Raw genomic sequence first — 18,756 nt, 5'->3', positions numbered from 1 at the left:
TTTTGAAAAGAAAAACACAACGACTAGCTTCCAAAATGACTTGGCGGACATTTCTCAGGCCTAACAGCTTTAAGGAATCATTGTTAAACATCATTTAGTGTCTTAATCTCCAGTAATAGCTATTCTCAATCCAACTGGAAAAATAAACAAACAAATACCTTGTTTACAAAACAACACGAAACTCCCATCAAACACAATTGTTTAAATGACTGCAATAGCCAAAGAGCAACAAGGCTGGTGGGTGAAAGTACCAGTTTGTGTTTCAATAACTAACAACAACCACAGCAACCTCAGCCAAACTGTCTAATGCTTCAATCATTACTGGGTGCACTGTTGTGCAAAAGCCGCTGTCTTTGTTGGAGGTATTATGGTCGGTAGCTACAGTAAAAAATGTACAAAGTAGAGTAAAACCTTTATAGATAAATAAGCACATGTAGATAGTTCCACTTTGGATCCAATTGCAGGTTGGCAAAAGAAAACTGGCAAAAACCTTTGCTAAAATAAGTCCAATAAACACCTATACATTCTTTCATTTCTTCTCACTGCTCTGTATAGGCTTGGGTGATATATTATATACTGAGACTAAATACATTTGTCAACAGTCAGACAAAGTGCCATACTGTCCCATCTAACCCTTTCTCATTGTGGGAAACAGTCAGGTATTTAATGCAATGGATTAGCCACACACAGACACTCCTGTCCGCTCCTATTACAGACCAGCCTTTATTTATATGTGCTGCCCACATCAACAGCCATTATATTAATTTGAATTATTAATGTAAAACGTATGATAAACCGGTATCACAATATATAATTACACATACCCTGATGGAGGATATTATGTGCATCATACAGAGTGAAGAGTCTTCTTTAGTGAAGCGATCAACTGAACTACATCAATTTCTCATCAATCATTTAGTTTATCAGCCTAATTGCTCTAAACTGCCATCTACAGAAACTAGTTCTGGCCAATGTAGTTGGAATCAATATCTCAATATTAAAAAGGGAACATCTATATTGTAAATGTATGCAGAAATATGACATAATACTAATCCACTTTCTATATTTAATCAATGATGTATTTGATGATGTCTTATTCATTGTACTTGTTGGTGGATTACTGCAGGACCTTCAGGTTGTGGTTCTGCTGCCTTTAGTCTCTTAGAGAGCGGTCTCAGTCAGTTATTATCATATGGAATGTCATGCTGTCAGTTTCAAATAATGACACATACGCCACTTTTCAACTGTGAAACGAACCTCCGTTTTCAAATGACCGTAGACATCTGGATTTCTAATATCATACAGATGTTTATAGTTTCAATTTGACCAAAGCAACAGCCAACACTCAAAAACTAAAGGCCTCGTTTTCTGCATCATAAACATTGTTTCAGGTGGTGGTAAAATGGTCACGTTACAGGCAACATCTGCTTTACATTAATGATTAGTTAGCAGCTAGTAAAAATGAGGCATCTACAGGCGACAACAGCTCTGTGCTGTGGTGCCCTACATGTCATTCCACTACAGCATGCAAAGGGTTCAACGAGCAACACGGGTAAAGTCAAAGGATACCGTTAGCACTAAATGACGAGTCAGTAACAAGAATGAAAGAAAATATCACTTACAATTCCTTATGTCCGAAATGAAAACGGCTAATCCGCGCATTCCATCTCCTTTCGACACAGCCGGCATGTTTGCAGGTTCCGGTCCTCACTCCGGCCTTAACGGTATCGGTAAAACGGACTGACGTCGCTCAGCTCTTTACACCGGACTGGAGTAGCAGATGGCCAACCTGACGTTTAGTAGTAACGTTAGCCAACTACTTTGTAGTTAGAGTCGTTCGCTAACGTTACAGCTTTATGATTGGCTGTTACCTACAAACTCACTGTGTGCCTGCAGGTCGCTAGCTCAGATAGCACTAGATTAGCTGGACGACGGTGGATCAACCAGCAGCAGGATAAGTTAACGTTATCCCCGTTAACTGGCTCGTTTCCGCTGGCTAAGACAAGCTAACGTTATTTCATTCAATACTTATCTAGCGTTAGCCAACATTAGATGCGACGCACATAACATCTCATGTAAAAATGCACAAGATGTAAAACCACCGACTAGTTGGATGTCTCTCAGACGAAGGCAGTCCAGATGTGTTGGTGAAAAGAATGTCCGAGAATATAACGTTAAGTTACTTCGAGTCAAGCACCGTAGAGCTAGCTTAACAGCTAGCTAGCTGGCTAGCAATATCATTCAAGGACTGGAATACATCACCGGTTGACCGGAATAAAGAAGATGGTCTTAACAGCCAATCAGCAATATGAAATTACAGCGAAGCTCTATTTACCACGCTCTAAATTTGGTAAATAAAATGTGCTGTATAATTGATGTCCGTTCTAATTCTCCAGCCTCAACTCCGCGGATGGATAAGGCTCGTGACAGCAGATCCAACAGCGTGACCGCGCGACGCATTCGCGCACGCGTACGCTTCTTTCCGTTGACTGAACGCAGACCAGCGCTGATTGGTCCACCTTGCAGTGGCTATGATATCAGAATCAGCGTTATTGTGTATATATATATATATTATTCATATCAGCCCAATACTACTGTGGCTGTCACTGTGCCCAAAGATGCCTGCTCCACCCATGGCCAGGCCACGAACACTTGTATTTTGAAAGCCAAGCACCGGGTATATAGGGCGAATGGGACACTGTATAGAAAGACAGCGGGGGTAGCACGAAGGTTCACGTTCCATCATCTTTGGCATTGAGCTTCGTTTATTGGCCACTGACTGTTGACATGCATCGTCACCATGCTCGTCATCAACGATCAGCTTTTGCAGCAATTGCTGTCTGTTTGACCTTATCAAACACAGTATATGCTTTCAAGTGAGGAGAGCACGCGATTTGTTTTTAAATGTTAATGTCAATAAATACAATCCTTGAATCTTTGCTTAACTGGCGAGATTTTTGAATGAATTAACAAACACAAAGGCACACTCGCTCACCCTCAGGCAATGTGTGTTTCCGAAAGGATGGAAATCAGCCATAGTAACACCCATTTTTAAATCAGGAGATTCAACCTATGTCTCTCACAGGGGCGTCGTTAGGCCTAGCTGAAGCCCCCCTAAAATGTTCTTCAGCCCCCCCCCCCCCTGTATGTGCGTGCGCTCTGGTTTATATGTTTTCTCCCCCTTCAAATTACAATCCAATAGCCTAACATCATACTTAACGATATAAACCCCGGGCACTAGGATTGAACCAATCTATGAACTGTCTGAAACAATGGATATCACCGGCCCCAAATAAAATTGCGGCGCACATTGTGCGCAAACATGCCACTGCCCTTGGGGCTAAGCCCTCCATTTCTCTGAATCCTAGAAACGCCCCTGTCTCTCATTATCGACCAATCAGTATCCTCCCTGTTGTTTCCAAAATTGCTGAGAAATGTGTTGCAGAGCAACTTATTAAAGAACTCAACAGCTCTCCATATCATCTGCATCCTATGCAGTTTGGTTACAGGGCTAATCTTTCGACTGAAACAGCCAACTGCTTCCTCTTAGAGAATGTGAAGCTTAAAATGGATAAAGGGGGTGTAGTAGCAGCGGTTTTTCTAGCAGCATTTTTTCTTGACCTCAAGAAGGCTTTTGATACAGTTAATCACAATGTCCTGATTAATAAACTGTCAAATTTTAACTTTTCCCGAGAGTCTCTTGCCTTGCTGAAATCCTACCTTGAAGGAAGAACCCAGTGTGTCAGAGTGGGTGATGTTTCATCATCTACTCTGAGATTGAACGTGGGAGTACCCCAGGGTTCTATTTTAGGACCTTTATTATTCAGTTAATGATTTGCCGGGTGTCTGCAATGGGTGTGATATTCAAATGTACGCTGACGATACAGTGATTGATTGATAAGCTGCACTTAAACTCACGTCCACAATGACAAATGTATGGCTTGCAGATTCCTGCCTTCACCTGAATGTTAAAAAGACTGTTTGTATGTTCTTCACAAAGAGGGCTTGCAAAGTGTCACCCGAGCTAGATGTTTATGTTGCTGGTGAGAGGCTACAGATAGTGTTAGATTTTAAATATTTAGGAATTTTTATTGATTCTAATCTCTCTTTTAAAAAGTAGGTAATACATGTGACTAAGGTCTTAAAATGTAATCTCGTGAATTTTAGATATATAAGAAACAGTCTAACCATGCAGGCTGCGAAACTGTATTTCAATGCGAGGATTGTCCCCCATCTGACCTACTGCTTAACCAGCTGGGCACAAGCCAGCAGCACAACATTACAATCTATTAATATTCTCCATAAACAAGCTCTAAAAACACTTGATAAAAAAACAAAAAGTCACCATCACTGCAATATCCTCATCAAACACCATATCCTGAGTTGGGAGAACCTCATTAAATTCACTGATGTGCGTCTGGTTTTTAAAATTGTACATGGTATGGCCCCGCCTCCACTTAGTGATTAAACAAAGCACTCAAAGCAGCAGACTCACTGGATCTGCTTCAAAAGGTGCTTGTGTCATTTCACATAGGTCAAGCTCTTTTAGCAAATCTACATTCTCTGTGAAGGCAGCACACTCGTGGAATGCTCTGCCACCACACATACGCACACAAAACGCATACAAAACATTCAAACATAGCCTTAAGGAATGGCTTGTGGCCAATCAGGCATGCAAGCATGTCTGTCCTGTCTGCTTGTTTCGCCTATATGTGCATTTGTCTTGTTCAGTGTTGCTATTTTCCATTTTAATGTGTCTGTTATGTGCCTCAGTGGTAGTGCTTTCATATGTCTTGCACTGAGGAGAGGCTTCCGTCGGGCCACTCTGCCATAAAGCCCCGACTGGTGGAGGGCTGCAGTGATAGTTGACTTTGTGGAACTTTCTCCCATCTCCCTACTGCATCTCTGGAGCTCAGCCACAGTGATCTTTGGGTTCTTCTTTACCTCTCTCACTAAGGCTCTTCTTCCACGATTGCTCAGTTTGGCTGGACGGCCAGGTCTAGGAAGAGTTCTGGTTGTCCCAAACTTCTTCCATTTAAGGATTATGGAGGCCACTGTGCTCTTAGGAACCTTGAGTGCTGCAGAAATTCTTTCGTAACCTTGGCCAGATCTGTGCCTTGCCACAATTCTGTCTCTGCGCTCCTTGGGCAGTTCCTTCGACCTCACGATTCTCATTTGCTCTGACATGCACTGTGAGCTGTAGGGTCTTATATAGACAGGTGTGTGCCTTTCCTAATCAAGTCCAATCAGTTTAATTAAACACAGCTGGACTCCAGTGAAGGAGTAGAACCATCTCAAGGACGATCAGAAGAAATGGACAGCATGTGAGTTAAATATGAGTGTCACAGCAAAGGGTGTGAATACTTATGACCATGTGATATTTCAGTTTTTCTTTTTTAATAAATTTGCAAAAATTTCTACATTTCTGTTTTTTTCTGTCAAGATGGGGTGCTGAGTGTACATTAATGAGAAATAAAATGAACTTTTTGGATTTTAGCAAATGGCTGCAATGAACCATAGAGTGAAAAATTTAAAGGGGTCTGAATACTTTCCGTACCCACTGTATGTGCTTGTAGGTGGGTTTTTTTCTGCCTGATGCATGTTGCAGCCTGTTATGTCTGCTCTGCTCTCGTGTCTTATGTACACTTTTCTTTTGCTTATGTGTATTTGTTTTGTCTATAAGTTACTGTCCATTCCATTTTAATTTGAAATTTTGTAATTTTAGGCTGCCTTTAAACATCTGGCTGGGGACAGCAGATGAAAATTAGCCTCTCTGGCTAACTCTGGCTCACTTACAGTGTGACTGTTGATTGGTGTGCATTGTCCCTGCAAAACAAATAAACAAATAAATAAAAATAAAATTTCTGTCTGTCATACAGTGACAGTTTTCTGATCCTTCCTTGTATTGCCATTGTGAATTTGACCAGTTGGCAGTGTGGAAGATCAAGTGCTTTCATCAATAGTTGAATTCCTTTTTTCTTTATCATCTGTTGTTTTTGTGTGGCGTTTTACAAGGCTATATTTATTGCTAATGTACTGCACCTTGGTTAATTCACTGTGAATTTCAACCTTGTGTAAAGGTTACTTGACAGTGAACAAAAAAATGTGATACTACTGTGCATGAATGGATTTCACCTTGACTTACCGTATAATACTGTGAAATATCACTCTAGAAACTCAAACTGCTGAGACTCCCTCCAGCCCCCCACAACCCAAGAAAGATCAAAGTGGACATTCCCATCCAAAGCCTGAGACCGTCTTTTTCATTTAACAGAGATGGATCAATATATAATGGGTCCTCTGAGGGTCACCTTGGTAAATCTTATAGGTAGACCCTGAGATGAGACTCAGCTTTAGTATATAGTGATGCTTTAAGCATCAATTTGGGCCACACAAACTTTAATTGGCAGCATCTGCACTATTTTCTCCTGCAAATACACTCCAGATTCATTGATTGCCAATGTAACATTTATATTTCTGATGTAGTCAAGGTGTTTTCTGCGTAGTCCCAGTTTATCAGCAACATGCAAATATCATGGGAGCTGTATTTGAAAGAACAAAATGAACATTGTTCCATCTTTGTTAAAATGGTGAAAGTAATATTACAGGAGTGCTGGGAACAAGGCGGAGGACAAAGAGCAAGCTTTGGGTGGGTTGGCAAAAGGTATGCAGAGGACATGGGGGTTATTAATATCGAGCTGAGCTCAACAGTAGTTAATCCAGAGGCTGAGCCATGAATACACTTAACACCACTGACAGACGTGTGCTTGTTGAAGCTCAATAAGATGGGAAGTAGACTGTGAACTTGTTCAGTTCATAGTACTACTCAGTATATATATCCAGATGGCTAAAAAGATCCAGAAAATCCAAACAGCTGGGACTGCCTTTTCTTTTTCAGAAAAATGCGTAGCCCACATCTTATTATCTGTGAGTTTATTCAGTGTATAGGCTGAAGTCTTGGCTCTGCATTAAGAAGAGGAACATCAGGGAACACTTTAATCTGCTCCGATTCGGTTTCACCTCTCATCAGCCTAGATCCTTCAATTCCAACGGTCTAGATATTTTATTCAGAGTAGTCTATTACAAGAACATCAAGGTATGTGAAGTTTATGTGGGTTCCTGCATGTAGGTTTGAATGGAAATGGTCCCTTGTGGCTATATTTACAAGTAGGCTACTATTAAGCTTCAGAGCAGAGGTAAAGATAATAGTTTAGAATTAAGAGTGACAAGAGCAGTGGAACACTGAAATAAAGGAAGGGTTTCTGTACGATTTGAATAACAAAGTCATTTCAACATAGAAACATACATAGGTCAAGAAAATAGGTGATTTTTAAACACCCACACATTGTCAGATTGAGGAGTCTGTTGTGTTTTCCCGTAATCATTGTTCGTAGGAACAAGACAGGACAAAATGCAAGAAGGCTGGAATTCATACTCTTCATATAAAACATTGATGAACCTGTCAAATTGAGCAAACAGTGCAGATTTCTTTTGTCGGAGAAACTGTATTCACGGATTCACACTCCGAAGCAGAAGGTGACGGTAATGCAACTCATGCTCCGGTTGTCAAGAGCCGTTAAAAGCTAAAAGGAGAAGAACCATGGCATTTTCTTTTTGAATTTTTATTTTTATATAAGTACGAGACATCCTGATCCACACTCCATACCAGTTGGTGACGGTAATGCACCAATTCATTGTTTGCCAACCGCCAATAAACCTCAAAAAAGAAGAAGAACCATGGAAACAGTGGTGGGCGGAGCCAAGGAAGACTTTTTCAATCTCACGCAGGCAGGCAGGAGATCGAAATGGCGGCGCCAGCAGAGAGGATGGAGGTAAGGCGTTACAATAGGAAATATAATATCCCTCTACTTGTTATTGTATACTTTATACGCACGTATTTTTCTTTCTTTCCTGGGAAAATGTTATGAATTGTCTTAACATTTGTGCTTTTGCCATGACATTCGCGCCACTGCGTGGTGCATCCATCTTAACTTAAGCTAGCTGACGTTACTTGAGTGATGCAGCTGCCGTTCATTCATTACGGGACGCTTATCGCACTGAGTTAAGATTTGTTTTATACACTTTTACCATTCCGTGTGTATTTGGACACGGCGAACTTTGCAAGTTTAAGCGACGGGTGTCCGCAGAAATGTTGTTTTGCTTTGTGCGACATCCAGCCGGCCTCTGGGACCGCATGGGAACTAACGTGTTAGCTTACAGTTAGCTTAGCGTTAGTGATCTACTAGGTATGGATGCTGCCACATTCACCCGCCGGTTTTTACTAAGGGACACTGTTTGTTTGCTGTAAAATGATTCCACAAGAGCGCGAAATATTTTCATACTGCGTCTTGGTTTAATAGCGGCATCAACATTAAATGTGCGGACTTAACGTTATAACTCCTCGTTCGACTAATTGGTAGCAAAGCCCGTATCGTTAAAATACAAACGGCTTATACTGTTAAGTCACTCCAAGTGACCTGTTTGACGACTCTAGCAATCGTAAAGGCCTGGTAGTGACGTCCGGCCAGTAGCTGCAATTTATCGACTTTGAATTAGTCGATAGGTGACACTGCGTAGTTTAGATCGTCTGTGGCTATCTTAAGAGAGGAAGGCCAAGATCTCATCAGAGTACTATCAACCATGTGCTCCCATCTATTGTGCTGCGGGGGAGGATGGCCTCACTCACTCACTATGATCTATACTCGCATAGCCACACTCCAGGCTAAGCAAACATTTAGCTTCAGTCAGAAGTTTGTGCTACAGCAACATTTATTCTATTCTTGTGGAATAGTGTGCGTTTTGCTCAGGATGCAATTGACCCGAGTATCGTATGGACCGATAGCGTTACACCTACGCGCGTGTCCATGGTGCGACTGATTTTACGTGGTGTAGTTTATAATTTAGCGTGTTGTTCACTCGACCCTTTTTCATCTCATTCCAAAATATTGTGATCTGCTTCTTAGGAAACTCGTTGCATTAGCCTACTGATAAAACGTGTTTTTTTTGTGTCCAATTTCAAACAGTACCCTATCAGCTCAGTGTTATTAATTCACCAATTTACAAACAATAAGGCCATCGTTACAATCAAATAACTGTAAACAAACTGTCAACCACAGCACCCTTCATTCAGAGCACACATTTTGTTGGTGATGGAAAAGCCATTCAACCAAACATAAAGCTCTCGATAACTTTGAATCAATGGTCTTGAAAGTGTACTGACCAAGTTTAAAGAGGATCAGACAAATTCCCTAGGAGGAGTTCGTTAAAGTATAGCGACTAGAAATAGGCCAAAATCGATGGAAAATGACACAAATCTAAATAGCTGACTTCCGGTATGGTTTAGAGCATGGTCCCAATAGACTTTTATTTAAGTCTTTAGATGATGCATGTGCATACCAAGTTTCATACATGTACCTAAAATGCAGCACTGGGGCTGCTCTTTTGAAATATTGTAGGGGGCGCCATGGAGGCAATTTAAAACTGCCAAGCCAAAAACCCATGTAAAATGTCTTCCCATGACCTATGACGCATGTACAAAATTTGAGTTTTTTATGCAGTTTTTTATGCACCCAAGCTACTGAACCATCAACTTCATTTTTCATGGCGAATGATGCCTTGCCACGGCAACATCGTTTATCGAAAAGTCCCAATATTCATGATGATGCATCATCAATGTCTTAAGGCTATCAATACCAAATTTGAGTCATCAGGTCACCTGGCTAGGAGGAATAAAGAAATGTATAAAATGTGACGTTTCCTTTTGCCAGTAGGTGGTGCTATGAGTTATTGAAAATTTTGGCTTTGGAATATGCTCAAGCTTGAAGTAGCATCATGCATATGTAATTTTTTGCAGATTGAATAATGTACCTTGGAGTTATAACAACTTTATTGTTCATGCCGAATGAGGCAAAATGGCCGCCACGCCATGTCAAGGTTCTTCCATGAAGACTCACGAATTTGATAACTTTTCATTACAAAGGTCTGAAGAGCATCCTGACCAAATTGAGGTTGATCCCATTAATTCTGTTGGAGTTCGTTAAAGTACAAAGGCTGAAAAGTGACAAAAAAAAGAACATGATGGGTTTACTGTAGCGCCCCCTAGTGGTTGAATGAAATTAAAATATCAGGGTATGTTACAGGATGCAATGTGCACATATGCTGCAAATTTGGTGATTTTAGGACAAATGATTGAGAAATTGTTTGATATATATAAGCCATGCCCCTAAGACGTTTATTGGTCCATATCTTGTAAACGCAAAGATATCAAAAAGCTTTTAATAACGTTTGGTGATGTAGTACCAACAATGATTCGGAGCAAATTTGGTAGCAATCGGAGTCGGCGTGTAGGATGAGTTCGCAAAAATGTGTTTTTCACAAAATTCAAAATGGTGGAAAATCTAGGTAGGTGGAGTGTAGGGTCTGAGAGGCTTTTTTGTAGAGCTAGCGGAGTTGGACATGTGTGTTGAATATCAAGTAAATTGGACATACTGGCAGGGAGTGCTAGAGAGCTTTTTTTTTTTTTACACACAAATATGCAACGTATATCAGATGGCTATATTCACCAGGCCTGACAAGTGTGCATAATTTGGTGAGTTTTCGAGTATGGCAAGTCCCCCAAATATGCGCCCGACGTACTATGTGTATTCAAATTTCAATAGGGCCTTCACGGCCCGGCGTTGTCGTTTGCACGGGCCCTAATTACATTCCCTACATGAGACATTAAATATTTACACACAGTACAAAGTTGTATTATAGAATGGATTCAGCAGAACATAACATCAATAAATCATAATTTTTCTAATATTTAGATTTTTGGGACACTGATAAGAGATTTTAATTATTTAAGTTGGCCAATCAGTCACTTCATGCTGCCTGTGTCTTGACCAACGGTACAGATTGTAGGCAGACTGGCAGTTGATTAAAATAATGTGGCTATTGAGTCTTCATTAGCTGCCCGTTGCACTATAGAGACCAACCTTTGGTGCTACTGTGCACTATACAGCATCATAGAAACTGGAGTGTCTGTATTTATGGCGGTATTGAAACTCATACTTTGAGGATTTCCAAATACCCTGATACACCGTTATATCGCCCTTGCCTGACTCTTGTTTTTATGATGTGTGTTACATCTCTGAGTTGAGGATACAATTCTTTAAACCACATCTGACGCACTGATGTGGCTTAGTATTTCCATTACTTATAAACCCAAAGCACAGTAGCAAAGCGCAAGCTTGCTTCAGGTTGTAATTGTGTGTGTCTTTTGTTGAGATTTCTCAGGGGGAGAGCTCAGCCAAGCTTGCGGGGGAGAGCTCAGCCAAGCCTGCAGCCGAGGATATGACATCAAAGGACTACTACTTTGACTCGTACGCCCACTTTGGCATCCACGAGGTATTTTCTTTTAAACTAAACAACTTTCATGTTCACATGATCAAACTGTATAAAGTGTATCCCTTTTGTGTCAATAGAGCTTAACCCACCTGCTGCTATCTTTTGTTACTGCCACTGTAGGAGATGCTGAAAGATGAGGTTCGCACTCTGACCTATCGTAATTCCATGTTCCACAACAAGCATCTGTTTAAGGACAAGGTGGTGCTGGATGTGGGCAGTGGGACAGGCATACTCTGTATGTTTGCTGCCAAAGCTGGAGCCAAGAAGGTTATAGGGGTATGTGTTGGTCTATATTGGAACCATTCAATTAGTCTTTTCTGGATTAGCTGGATTTGCATCACTAGGTAGTAGGGTTTGACCAATGATGATTGTTTTTTTATAGTGGCATAGGAAGGGGAAGTGGGAATTCAAATGTTGGTCTTTGTCTTAATAGATCGAGTGCAGCAGCATCTCAGACTACGCTGTGAAAATTGTCAAGGCCAACAAGATGGATGATGGTGAGTTCATAGAATCCAATCATGTGGTGACACATTTAGAGTTTCAAACTGTTTCAATATTTCTGGCTCACATGGGGATGAGGGAATGAATGTAACTCGTGACATCTTTTGTCTCCAGTTGTGACCATCATCAAGGGGAAGGTGGAGGAGGTGGAGCTGCCTGTGGAGGGAGTAGACATCATCATATCAGAGTGGATGGGCTACTGCCTCTTCTATGAGTCCATGCTCAATACAGTCATTTATGCCAGGGACAAATGGCTGGTATGTATTTGTTTGTCTCTCTCAAACAAGTCTTAATATTGATATTATGTCTATTGAATGTAATTATTTTTGATTGTTACTGTAACCCTAAGCTGAAAACATTGAGTTGGGTATGGTGGCTGGCTCTCATTACTACAGTAGTATCATGAGCTTGAGTGGCCACAAATATGGAGAAGCAGTGGTAGTCAGTAGTGTGAATTGGAGTTAAACCAAATTCAACACTTTGAAAGCAATATAAGATCTTCTGGCATGTTTTGGTTCAAGTATGCCCATTCAATTTAATTGTTACCATGCATTGCATATGGCAGATGGCCATCGTCTAGGAATTCAGTCAAATGACATCCCTCTGCATGCACACTGCCAAAGCACTACGTCCTACATGCTTTCATGTAAGTTTTGATTATATTAGTGGAGTGAATATATTTAGTGTTTTCAATCTGCATATCACATGGTAAAAAGAGCGGATAACCCCTATATTTCCATGTTATTCCCGTTAACTCCATGGACTGTTTCTGCAGCCCTAACTGGTTCTGGCAACTCATTAGGTAACATTAGACTGCAAGTTTAAATTACTGTATATTCTAGATATTTGCTATAATTGACATACCTTTACTAAAAGCTAGTATTTAATAGGAACTGGTCATGAGCTGTTTGTGCCCAGTCCATTTGATTGAGATACAAAATAGGGCATCACGTAGTCTAGAGATGCCCTGGTTGAAACCGGCTGGCTGTCGGCTGATCATGTACCACAGGTTGCCTCTCTGGAATCCTCTAAGAAAATTGCTTTGGCGCATCTCTATTCCATTTTGTGTTGGATGGCTGTTGATGTTGTGCAGACTGGATGGTCTGAGTCTCATGGTTTTTATTTTTCCCTCTGACAGAAGCCAGATGGACTCATTTTCCCCGACAGGGCAACCCTTTATGTCACTGCCATTGAAGACAGGCAGTACAAGGACTACAAAATCCACTGTAAGTAGTCTTCCACTCATTGGCTTAGGTTGGGTCTGGTGAGTTTCCCATAGGGAGGAGCTCATCTGTGGTCCTGATGAGGGAACTCAGTAATCCAGTAGTGTCTAGCTATATGATGTGGTTAGTGTTTCTAACACATTTAGGGTTCCATTCCAAACAAAAGACCCTTTCACTATTGTCTAAACATTACAAATGTGTCCCACTTTATTTCCTGTTGCAGTCTATATGAATGATATCAGCTGACGGGAAGTAAACATGGACCCAAGCTATTGCCTGACAATGTAATGTTAGTCACTTGCCTGTTAGGTCAACCTTTAGAACACCACTTGGAGCACAGGACTGGACACCACTGTCTGTTACTGAACTGACGTGCCTGTTTGTGTCTGCATCAGGGTGGGAGAACGTGTATGGGTTCGATATGTCGTGCATCAAGGAGGTGGCCATTAAGGAACCCCTGGTTGATGTGGTGGACCCAAAGCAGCTGGTCAGCAGCGCCTGTCTCATCAAGGTAAGAGGATGTTATGCTTCTGAAATGATCCTGGGACAGAGGTGCAGCTGTCCTTTGCTACTGAGGTTTTGACTCTGTTAGTGTGTTCTGAAATAAGAAGTCTAACTCTGCCTTGTGTGTTTGTTTGTTCAGGAGGTGGACATCTACACAGTGAAGTTGGATGACCTGACCTTCACCTCGCCGTTCTGCCTGCAGGTGAAGCGGAACGACTACATTCAAGCTTTGGTCACCTACTTCAACATCGAGTTCACCCGCTGTCACAAGAGAACCGGCTTCTCCACCAGTCAGTCTGCTTTCTTACACACTCTACACCTGTTGTCTTTACCCAGTGGTCAGGATGCTGTGATCTGTCTGCATTAGTCAGGGTTGTATGACTCTAAATCTGATAGTAAGATAGTCTACCCGTTCTTCTAGTAACTGGATAAGAGCAACGTCAAGGGTTGTGATACTAAGGAGACGTATTGTATTCATTGTTTGTTTGATATATTATCAGATAAATCCGAATATTAACTTTTATTGTTCCTTTAATGGAAGAACCAATAATTACGCCTAAAAACCCTTTAACCCTATAGCAATGCTATATTGTCCATAACAGGAAACAAGATTCAGTCTATTCTTTACTAATAGGACGATGAAGGTCCTTTATTCTCTACATTTTTGGTTTTGCAAAAGTAATATCAGTATTGGCCACAACAAAAGGGTGATTCTAGTTATCAACCCTGAATTCCATATAAGAGCCTCTTGAGTATCATTGTAAATGACATGTGATTCTCAGCTTTGATGCCTCTCCCAAATCTGCATAGTGCAGTATAGGTTTTTCTCACTTATTAGTATTATGTGTTATACTACAGATTTAATTTATTTGATATTGATTGATAATTGTTCAAGGAGCAAGACTCCTGACTATTGAATACAAATATAGAATTCTAACACATGATCACAGTTCCATTAGTTAGTTGTACCTTTCATTTGAAATTACTCTTTAAAATATTTGGTTGCATTTCTATAAATGTTTTATTTAAAACCCACAATGTAAAGTTTCACTTAACTAAATGGGTTTAGTTTTGACAGATATTGTATGCAATTTATGAAATAAACAAGTACACTGTTTGTTTTATTTTATTTATTCAATATTTACTATTGCTCTTTGATAATAAAACAAAAGTAGTTCCTAACCAATTAATCTATGGAATTATTGGTAGAATACCGATTACTAAATATAGATGGCTGCAGCTCTAGTAAGATTCCCTACAGGCTGAAACGGCAAGTTTCTTTATTTCTATTCAAATCCATTTAAGTGTGGCAGCATTTACCTCAGTATGAACGCCTTTCTTTCACTCACCCACTTAGTGGAGTTTTGCATTGGACATTGACTGCAGGAGTGTGAAGTGTTCTGAATTCATGCCCACTTTATTTCCCCTGTCAGGCCCTGAGTCTCCCTACACCCACTGGAAGCAGACCGTCTTCTACCTGGATGAGTACCTGACTGTGAAGACTGGTGAGGAGATCTTTGGCACAATCAGCATGAAGCCAAACGTCAAGAACAATGTAAGCGGAGCTCCACCTTTATATCAAACTTGGAAATTCCTTCCCACTTGCTGTGCTTTGATTTAAACTGTGTTGCTCTATCACTGGAGTGGGTTGCTGTGTGGGTCTTGTCTGACTCGTTTCTGTTGGTTTGCAGAGAGACCTGGACTTCACCGTAGACATCGACTTCAAGGGTCAGCTGTGTGAGGTGTCAAAGACGGCAGAGTACCGGATGCGTTAGAAGTCTCATCCCTCCCTGTGTTAGTTTGTCTTTAGTAGGGGACAGATTATACTGTTTGACTCGGAGTCTCTACAATAGTTTGACGCTCCCCATGCAGCAACATTTTAATACGTCCTCTTTTCTTGTCATTTTCTTGTTCAGATGTTAACAGTATTTAAAAGATCTTCACATGCTTGGGGGTGAAAGTGCGTTGTCCTGGCGACGTAGTCACTCAGAACACGTGACATGTGCCTGATGTTTGTGTCCAACAGCTTGGGTTCTGCTCAGGGGTTTTTGTCCTTTGCATGTGCAGGTGTCTATGTTGTCAACCATACAGACGCCAACACAACAGCCCTGCCGACATTGTCTGCATAGTATGCTGTTGAGTCACTTTGGCCCTCTGTTTTGTCATTACATGACCCAGTTTCTAATCTCCTTATTTTTGAGTCTGTATGTGGGTTTTCCGATTTCTGTATTCTCAAGAAACTCTGCCTCTTCCACCTGTGAACCAGTCAATAAAAAAACATGTAACTGTGAGCACAAGTTAGGACTTATTCAAACTATAAATAATACAGTGATGTAGTTCTGGTGTGAAAGGACCTCAAGCTTTCTGGTTTGATCTTCTGGAACCTGATCAGGACTCTGAAGCACAGCATACCCTGTAAAGTTCTGGCAAACCTGTCCCAAACTACATACTAATTCTACACAGTACAGATTACATATTCATCCTCGTATACTGTTTTAAACGAATAAATGTCAAAATATGACTTTGTTTTTTCTTTGGGTTGCAGTGCGTAAACTTATTTAGATCTGCTGTGAGCAGCTCCATTTCTTTTGGGAGAGAATGGTGTGTATCAACGGATCACTTAAACCGGAACGGCATGTAGTCTGAATAGTGTGGTTTGAGTAAACCGTATGTCATGTTTCCTCTGTGAACTCACTCCATATTAAAAACCTGCTTAGAATCAGTATGTAGTATAGATTTAGGACAAGATTGGTGATGCTTCACACACGAGTTGATTCCAACCATAACCAGAAGTGGTCTGCTGTGTTTCTTTGGTCTACATGTGTGCTAGCTGGGTTGCACCATTGGCTCTGATCAGGTGTCACGGCCTTTAAAGAAACCACACCTGAGCATCTTGACGAGTTAGTTACTGCTGCACCGTAGAGAAGAAAAACCGATTCCAGTAGGTTCCTCAGGTGTCCTGGAGCCCACGGCAGTCTCAATACAATGTTAGTCTTGATGCAATGTGTCTGTGGCTGCTAGAGTCCATCTGAAGAGTAGGAACCATGTTGGCACTGCAGAGATTACTCTGACTCACCATACTTGTATTTTTCTCTTTTGTATTTTTGTTTTGTTGTCTGCTGCTTTTTAAAAAAATAAATAAAACTAATCTGTAAATGTGACTTTTCTTGAAGTGAGCTATGTGGTACGATTAAGAAGACCAACACAAATATTCATAGTCTAACTGAGTTGGGAGTTGTCACAGCACCTGTAGAAAGTATCCATCAAGGTTTATCTTCCATTGTTCATTCATTCACCGTGGCTCTAATTGGTAATATGACACGGATGCTAACGTGTTGCTTTATTATGAGAACATCTTGACAAAATCAGTAATAAAATGTCTAACTATTCTCCCTTTCAAGTCTATTTGTTTACATGAAGAAAATATTACTCGCTTTGTAACATTAAATTACCGAAAATATCACACTTGCTTTGTAATATTACCAAAACATTAAATTAACAAACTATCACTCGCTGGCCACAGGACATCTCTGGTCCTGGCTACATGGATGTAGTTGATAACATAAACCTTGATTATTTATCAAGGAATTTACATTGATGCAGCTAAGTAAGTGGACAATTAGTCTTTTTTAACAAAAGTGACCAATGTTCATGTTAATGCCTCAGTGAAGGCCCAGTTTGAGCCAGGTGGACACGCTGCAATCTTCCAGCAAAGACATGTTGAACGATACCAGGTGAAGTGGCTGTGGAAACGTACATCAGAATAGTGACACCATGCAGAGCATGTTGGTGAAGGATTGTTGTGGTGAGATGTACAAAGAAAACATTGTTAAAGTGAAGCATAAGTCATTCATGTTACAAATGTATTATGAACCAGTAGATGGCAGCAGAAGTAGACTTTTGTTCTTGGGCTCACTGGGGACAGCACATGTACCCAGGTACCCAACATGCCGTCAGAAAGGACTGCCTCACTCTGTTATATTGAGGGACATGTCAGCTGTGGCTGAATGTTCGGTGGTGAGACACATCCTTTCAACAGCACCATTCATCATTAGGGAATACAACTGCTGTGTTTGCAAAACGAGCAAGCAGAAAAAGAGAAATAAAGAAAGTGAAAGAATGAACTAATGAACAATAGTTTATCAGATCAGAAACATTTGTAAATGTGCATATCAGTTTTAATAATTTAAACTTGAAGAGACTTAGTTTATGTTGAATAGTTTACACTTCAGATTAGCGACTGCAAAAACCTCAAATGTGTACACATCAATAGAAATGATCAAGTAATGGTGATAATGTGTCTCTTTGTAAATGTTTAAAGGCATACTACTTAGTTTTTTTCTACCTTCTCTTCCCATTAAATAGTATCAACTTTTTTGAAAGTGATTTTACTGTTATTATTAAAATATGACATATTATATGGCCCATTTGTGGTGTGTATTACAGTACAGAGGGTACAGACAACTGTATGCATTCTCTGATACACATGAAGTCACCAATCCCTTCTATTCACCTGCATGTGAGGAACTCCACTGGCAGGTCATAACATGTGCGGAGGTTAACTTTATCACAGTGATTCATAAGCATTCATGATTTGTTAATTGTTATTTCACAAATGTACTAATGTTTTTAAGATGACTTCCGTCACAACACAGCTCTGTACTCAACAGTAAACACCTCAATTATCACACACATATATTATCGTAGTCACTACTTTGCTCATATATTTGTACCTATGTATATATTTATATATGCTATACCTTATTTCATCTTTTTACTCTGCCTTACAGACATTATTTTAAAGAACTAATTTTAGCTGTATTTCTATTCACTTGAATATGTATCATGTCAATGTCAATTAAAAAGAAGATGTGAATTTCAAAAGTTTTTAACTGATGGGACTGGAAATAGAAGCAGCTAATTACTTATTTAGTTGTCAGATGGTATCATAGAAAATGGAGCTTGCTTTGTGGCCCATGTAGCTCCTCCTCCACGCCCATCACAAGACCTTTCACTGCCCCCTTGGTTATTGCAAGCAGGAAGCAAGTTTCCTGAGTTATCAAGCCACTGTTTCCTGTACTGTCTCCTTAATCTTTCATTGGATGGCCACACACACACACACACTACAATATGGAAGGCT

At 40.4% G+C, this 18,756-nt stretch overlaps 2 protein-coding genes across 5 annotated transcripts in view; one reads left to right on the top strand and one right to left on the bottom strand.

Moving 5' to 3' along the window:
• The window catches only part of ap2a1 (adaptor related protein complex 2 subunit alpha 1), a 28,101-nt gene extending 25,641 nt beyond the window's left edge, over positions 1–2,460 (bottom strand). For 2 of the 3 annotated variants that reach the window (XM_031871083.1, XM_031871084.1), the window contains exon 1: positions 1,623–2,460. In XM_031871083.1, coding sequence (XP_031726943.1) covers positions 1,623–1,689 — 67 coding nt within the window. In that variant the 5' untranslated portion in view covers positions 1,690–2,460. The remainder of the gene's footprint in view (positions 1–1,622) is intronic. The other variant, XM_031871081.1, reaches the window with a different exon arrangement.
• A 5,325-nt stretch (positions 2,461–7,785) lies between these two features.
• Positions 7,786–17,005, top strand: prmt1 (protein arginine methyltransferase 1). 2 transcript variants are annotated; one of them, XM_031871105.1, is made up of 10 exons: positions 7,786–7,832; positions 11,278–11,388; positions 11,509–11,664; positions 11,822–11,885; positions 12,004–12,146; positions 13,028–13,115; positions 13,508–13,623; positions 13,756–13,906; positions 15,050–15,171; positions 15,308–17,005. In XM_031871105.1, the coding sequence occupies exons 1-10, from the start codon at positions 7,806–7,808 to the stop codon at positions 15,389–15,391; spliced, it is 1,062 nt and encodes a 353-aa protein (XP_031726965.1). In that variant the 5' UTR covers positions 7,786–7,805; the 3' UTR covers positions 15,392–17,005. The 2 variants fall into 2 exon arrangements, with proteins under 2 accessions (XP_031726965.1, XP_031726964.1); XM_031871104.1 differs by having other exon boundaries at positions 7,790–7,832; positions 11,269–11,388.
• The last annotated feature ends 1,751 nt before the right edge of the window (positions 17,006–18,756 follow it).

The sequence above is a fragment of the Anarrhichthys ocellatus genome, unplaced genomic scaffold (genome assembly GCF_004355925.1).
Source record: "Anarrhichthys ocellatus isolate YVR2014 unplaced genomic scaffold, GSC_Weel_1.0 scaffold56, whole genome shotgun sequence".
In the NCBI taxonomy this organism is placed as follows: domain Eukaryota; kingdom Metazoa; phylum Chordata; class Actinopteri; order Perciformes; family Anarhichadidae; genus Anarrhichthys; species Anarrhichthys ocellatus.
This window is presented reverse-complemented; position numbering and strand designations above follow the sequence as displayed.

Excerpts from the sequence above, each read along its gene's own strand:
- prmt1 (XM_031871104.1), top strand. The coding sequence starts at position 7,806 with ATGGCGGCGCCAGCAGAGAGGATGGAG. Across the intron at positions 12,147-13,027 it reads ATGCCAGGGACAAATGGCTG|AAGCCAGATGGACTCATTTT; the intron begins GTATGTATTTGT and ends TCCCTCTGACAG. Across the intron at positions 15,172-15,307 it reads AGCCAAACGTCAAGAACAAT|AGAGACCTGGACTTCACCGT; the intron begins GTAAGCGGAGCT and ends GTTGGTTTGCAG.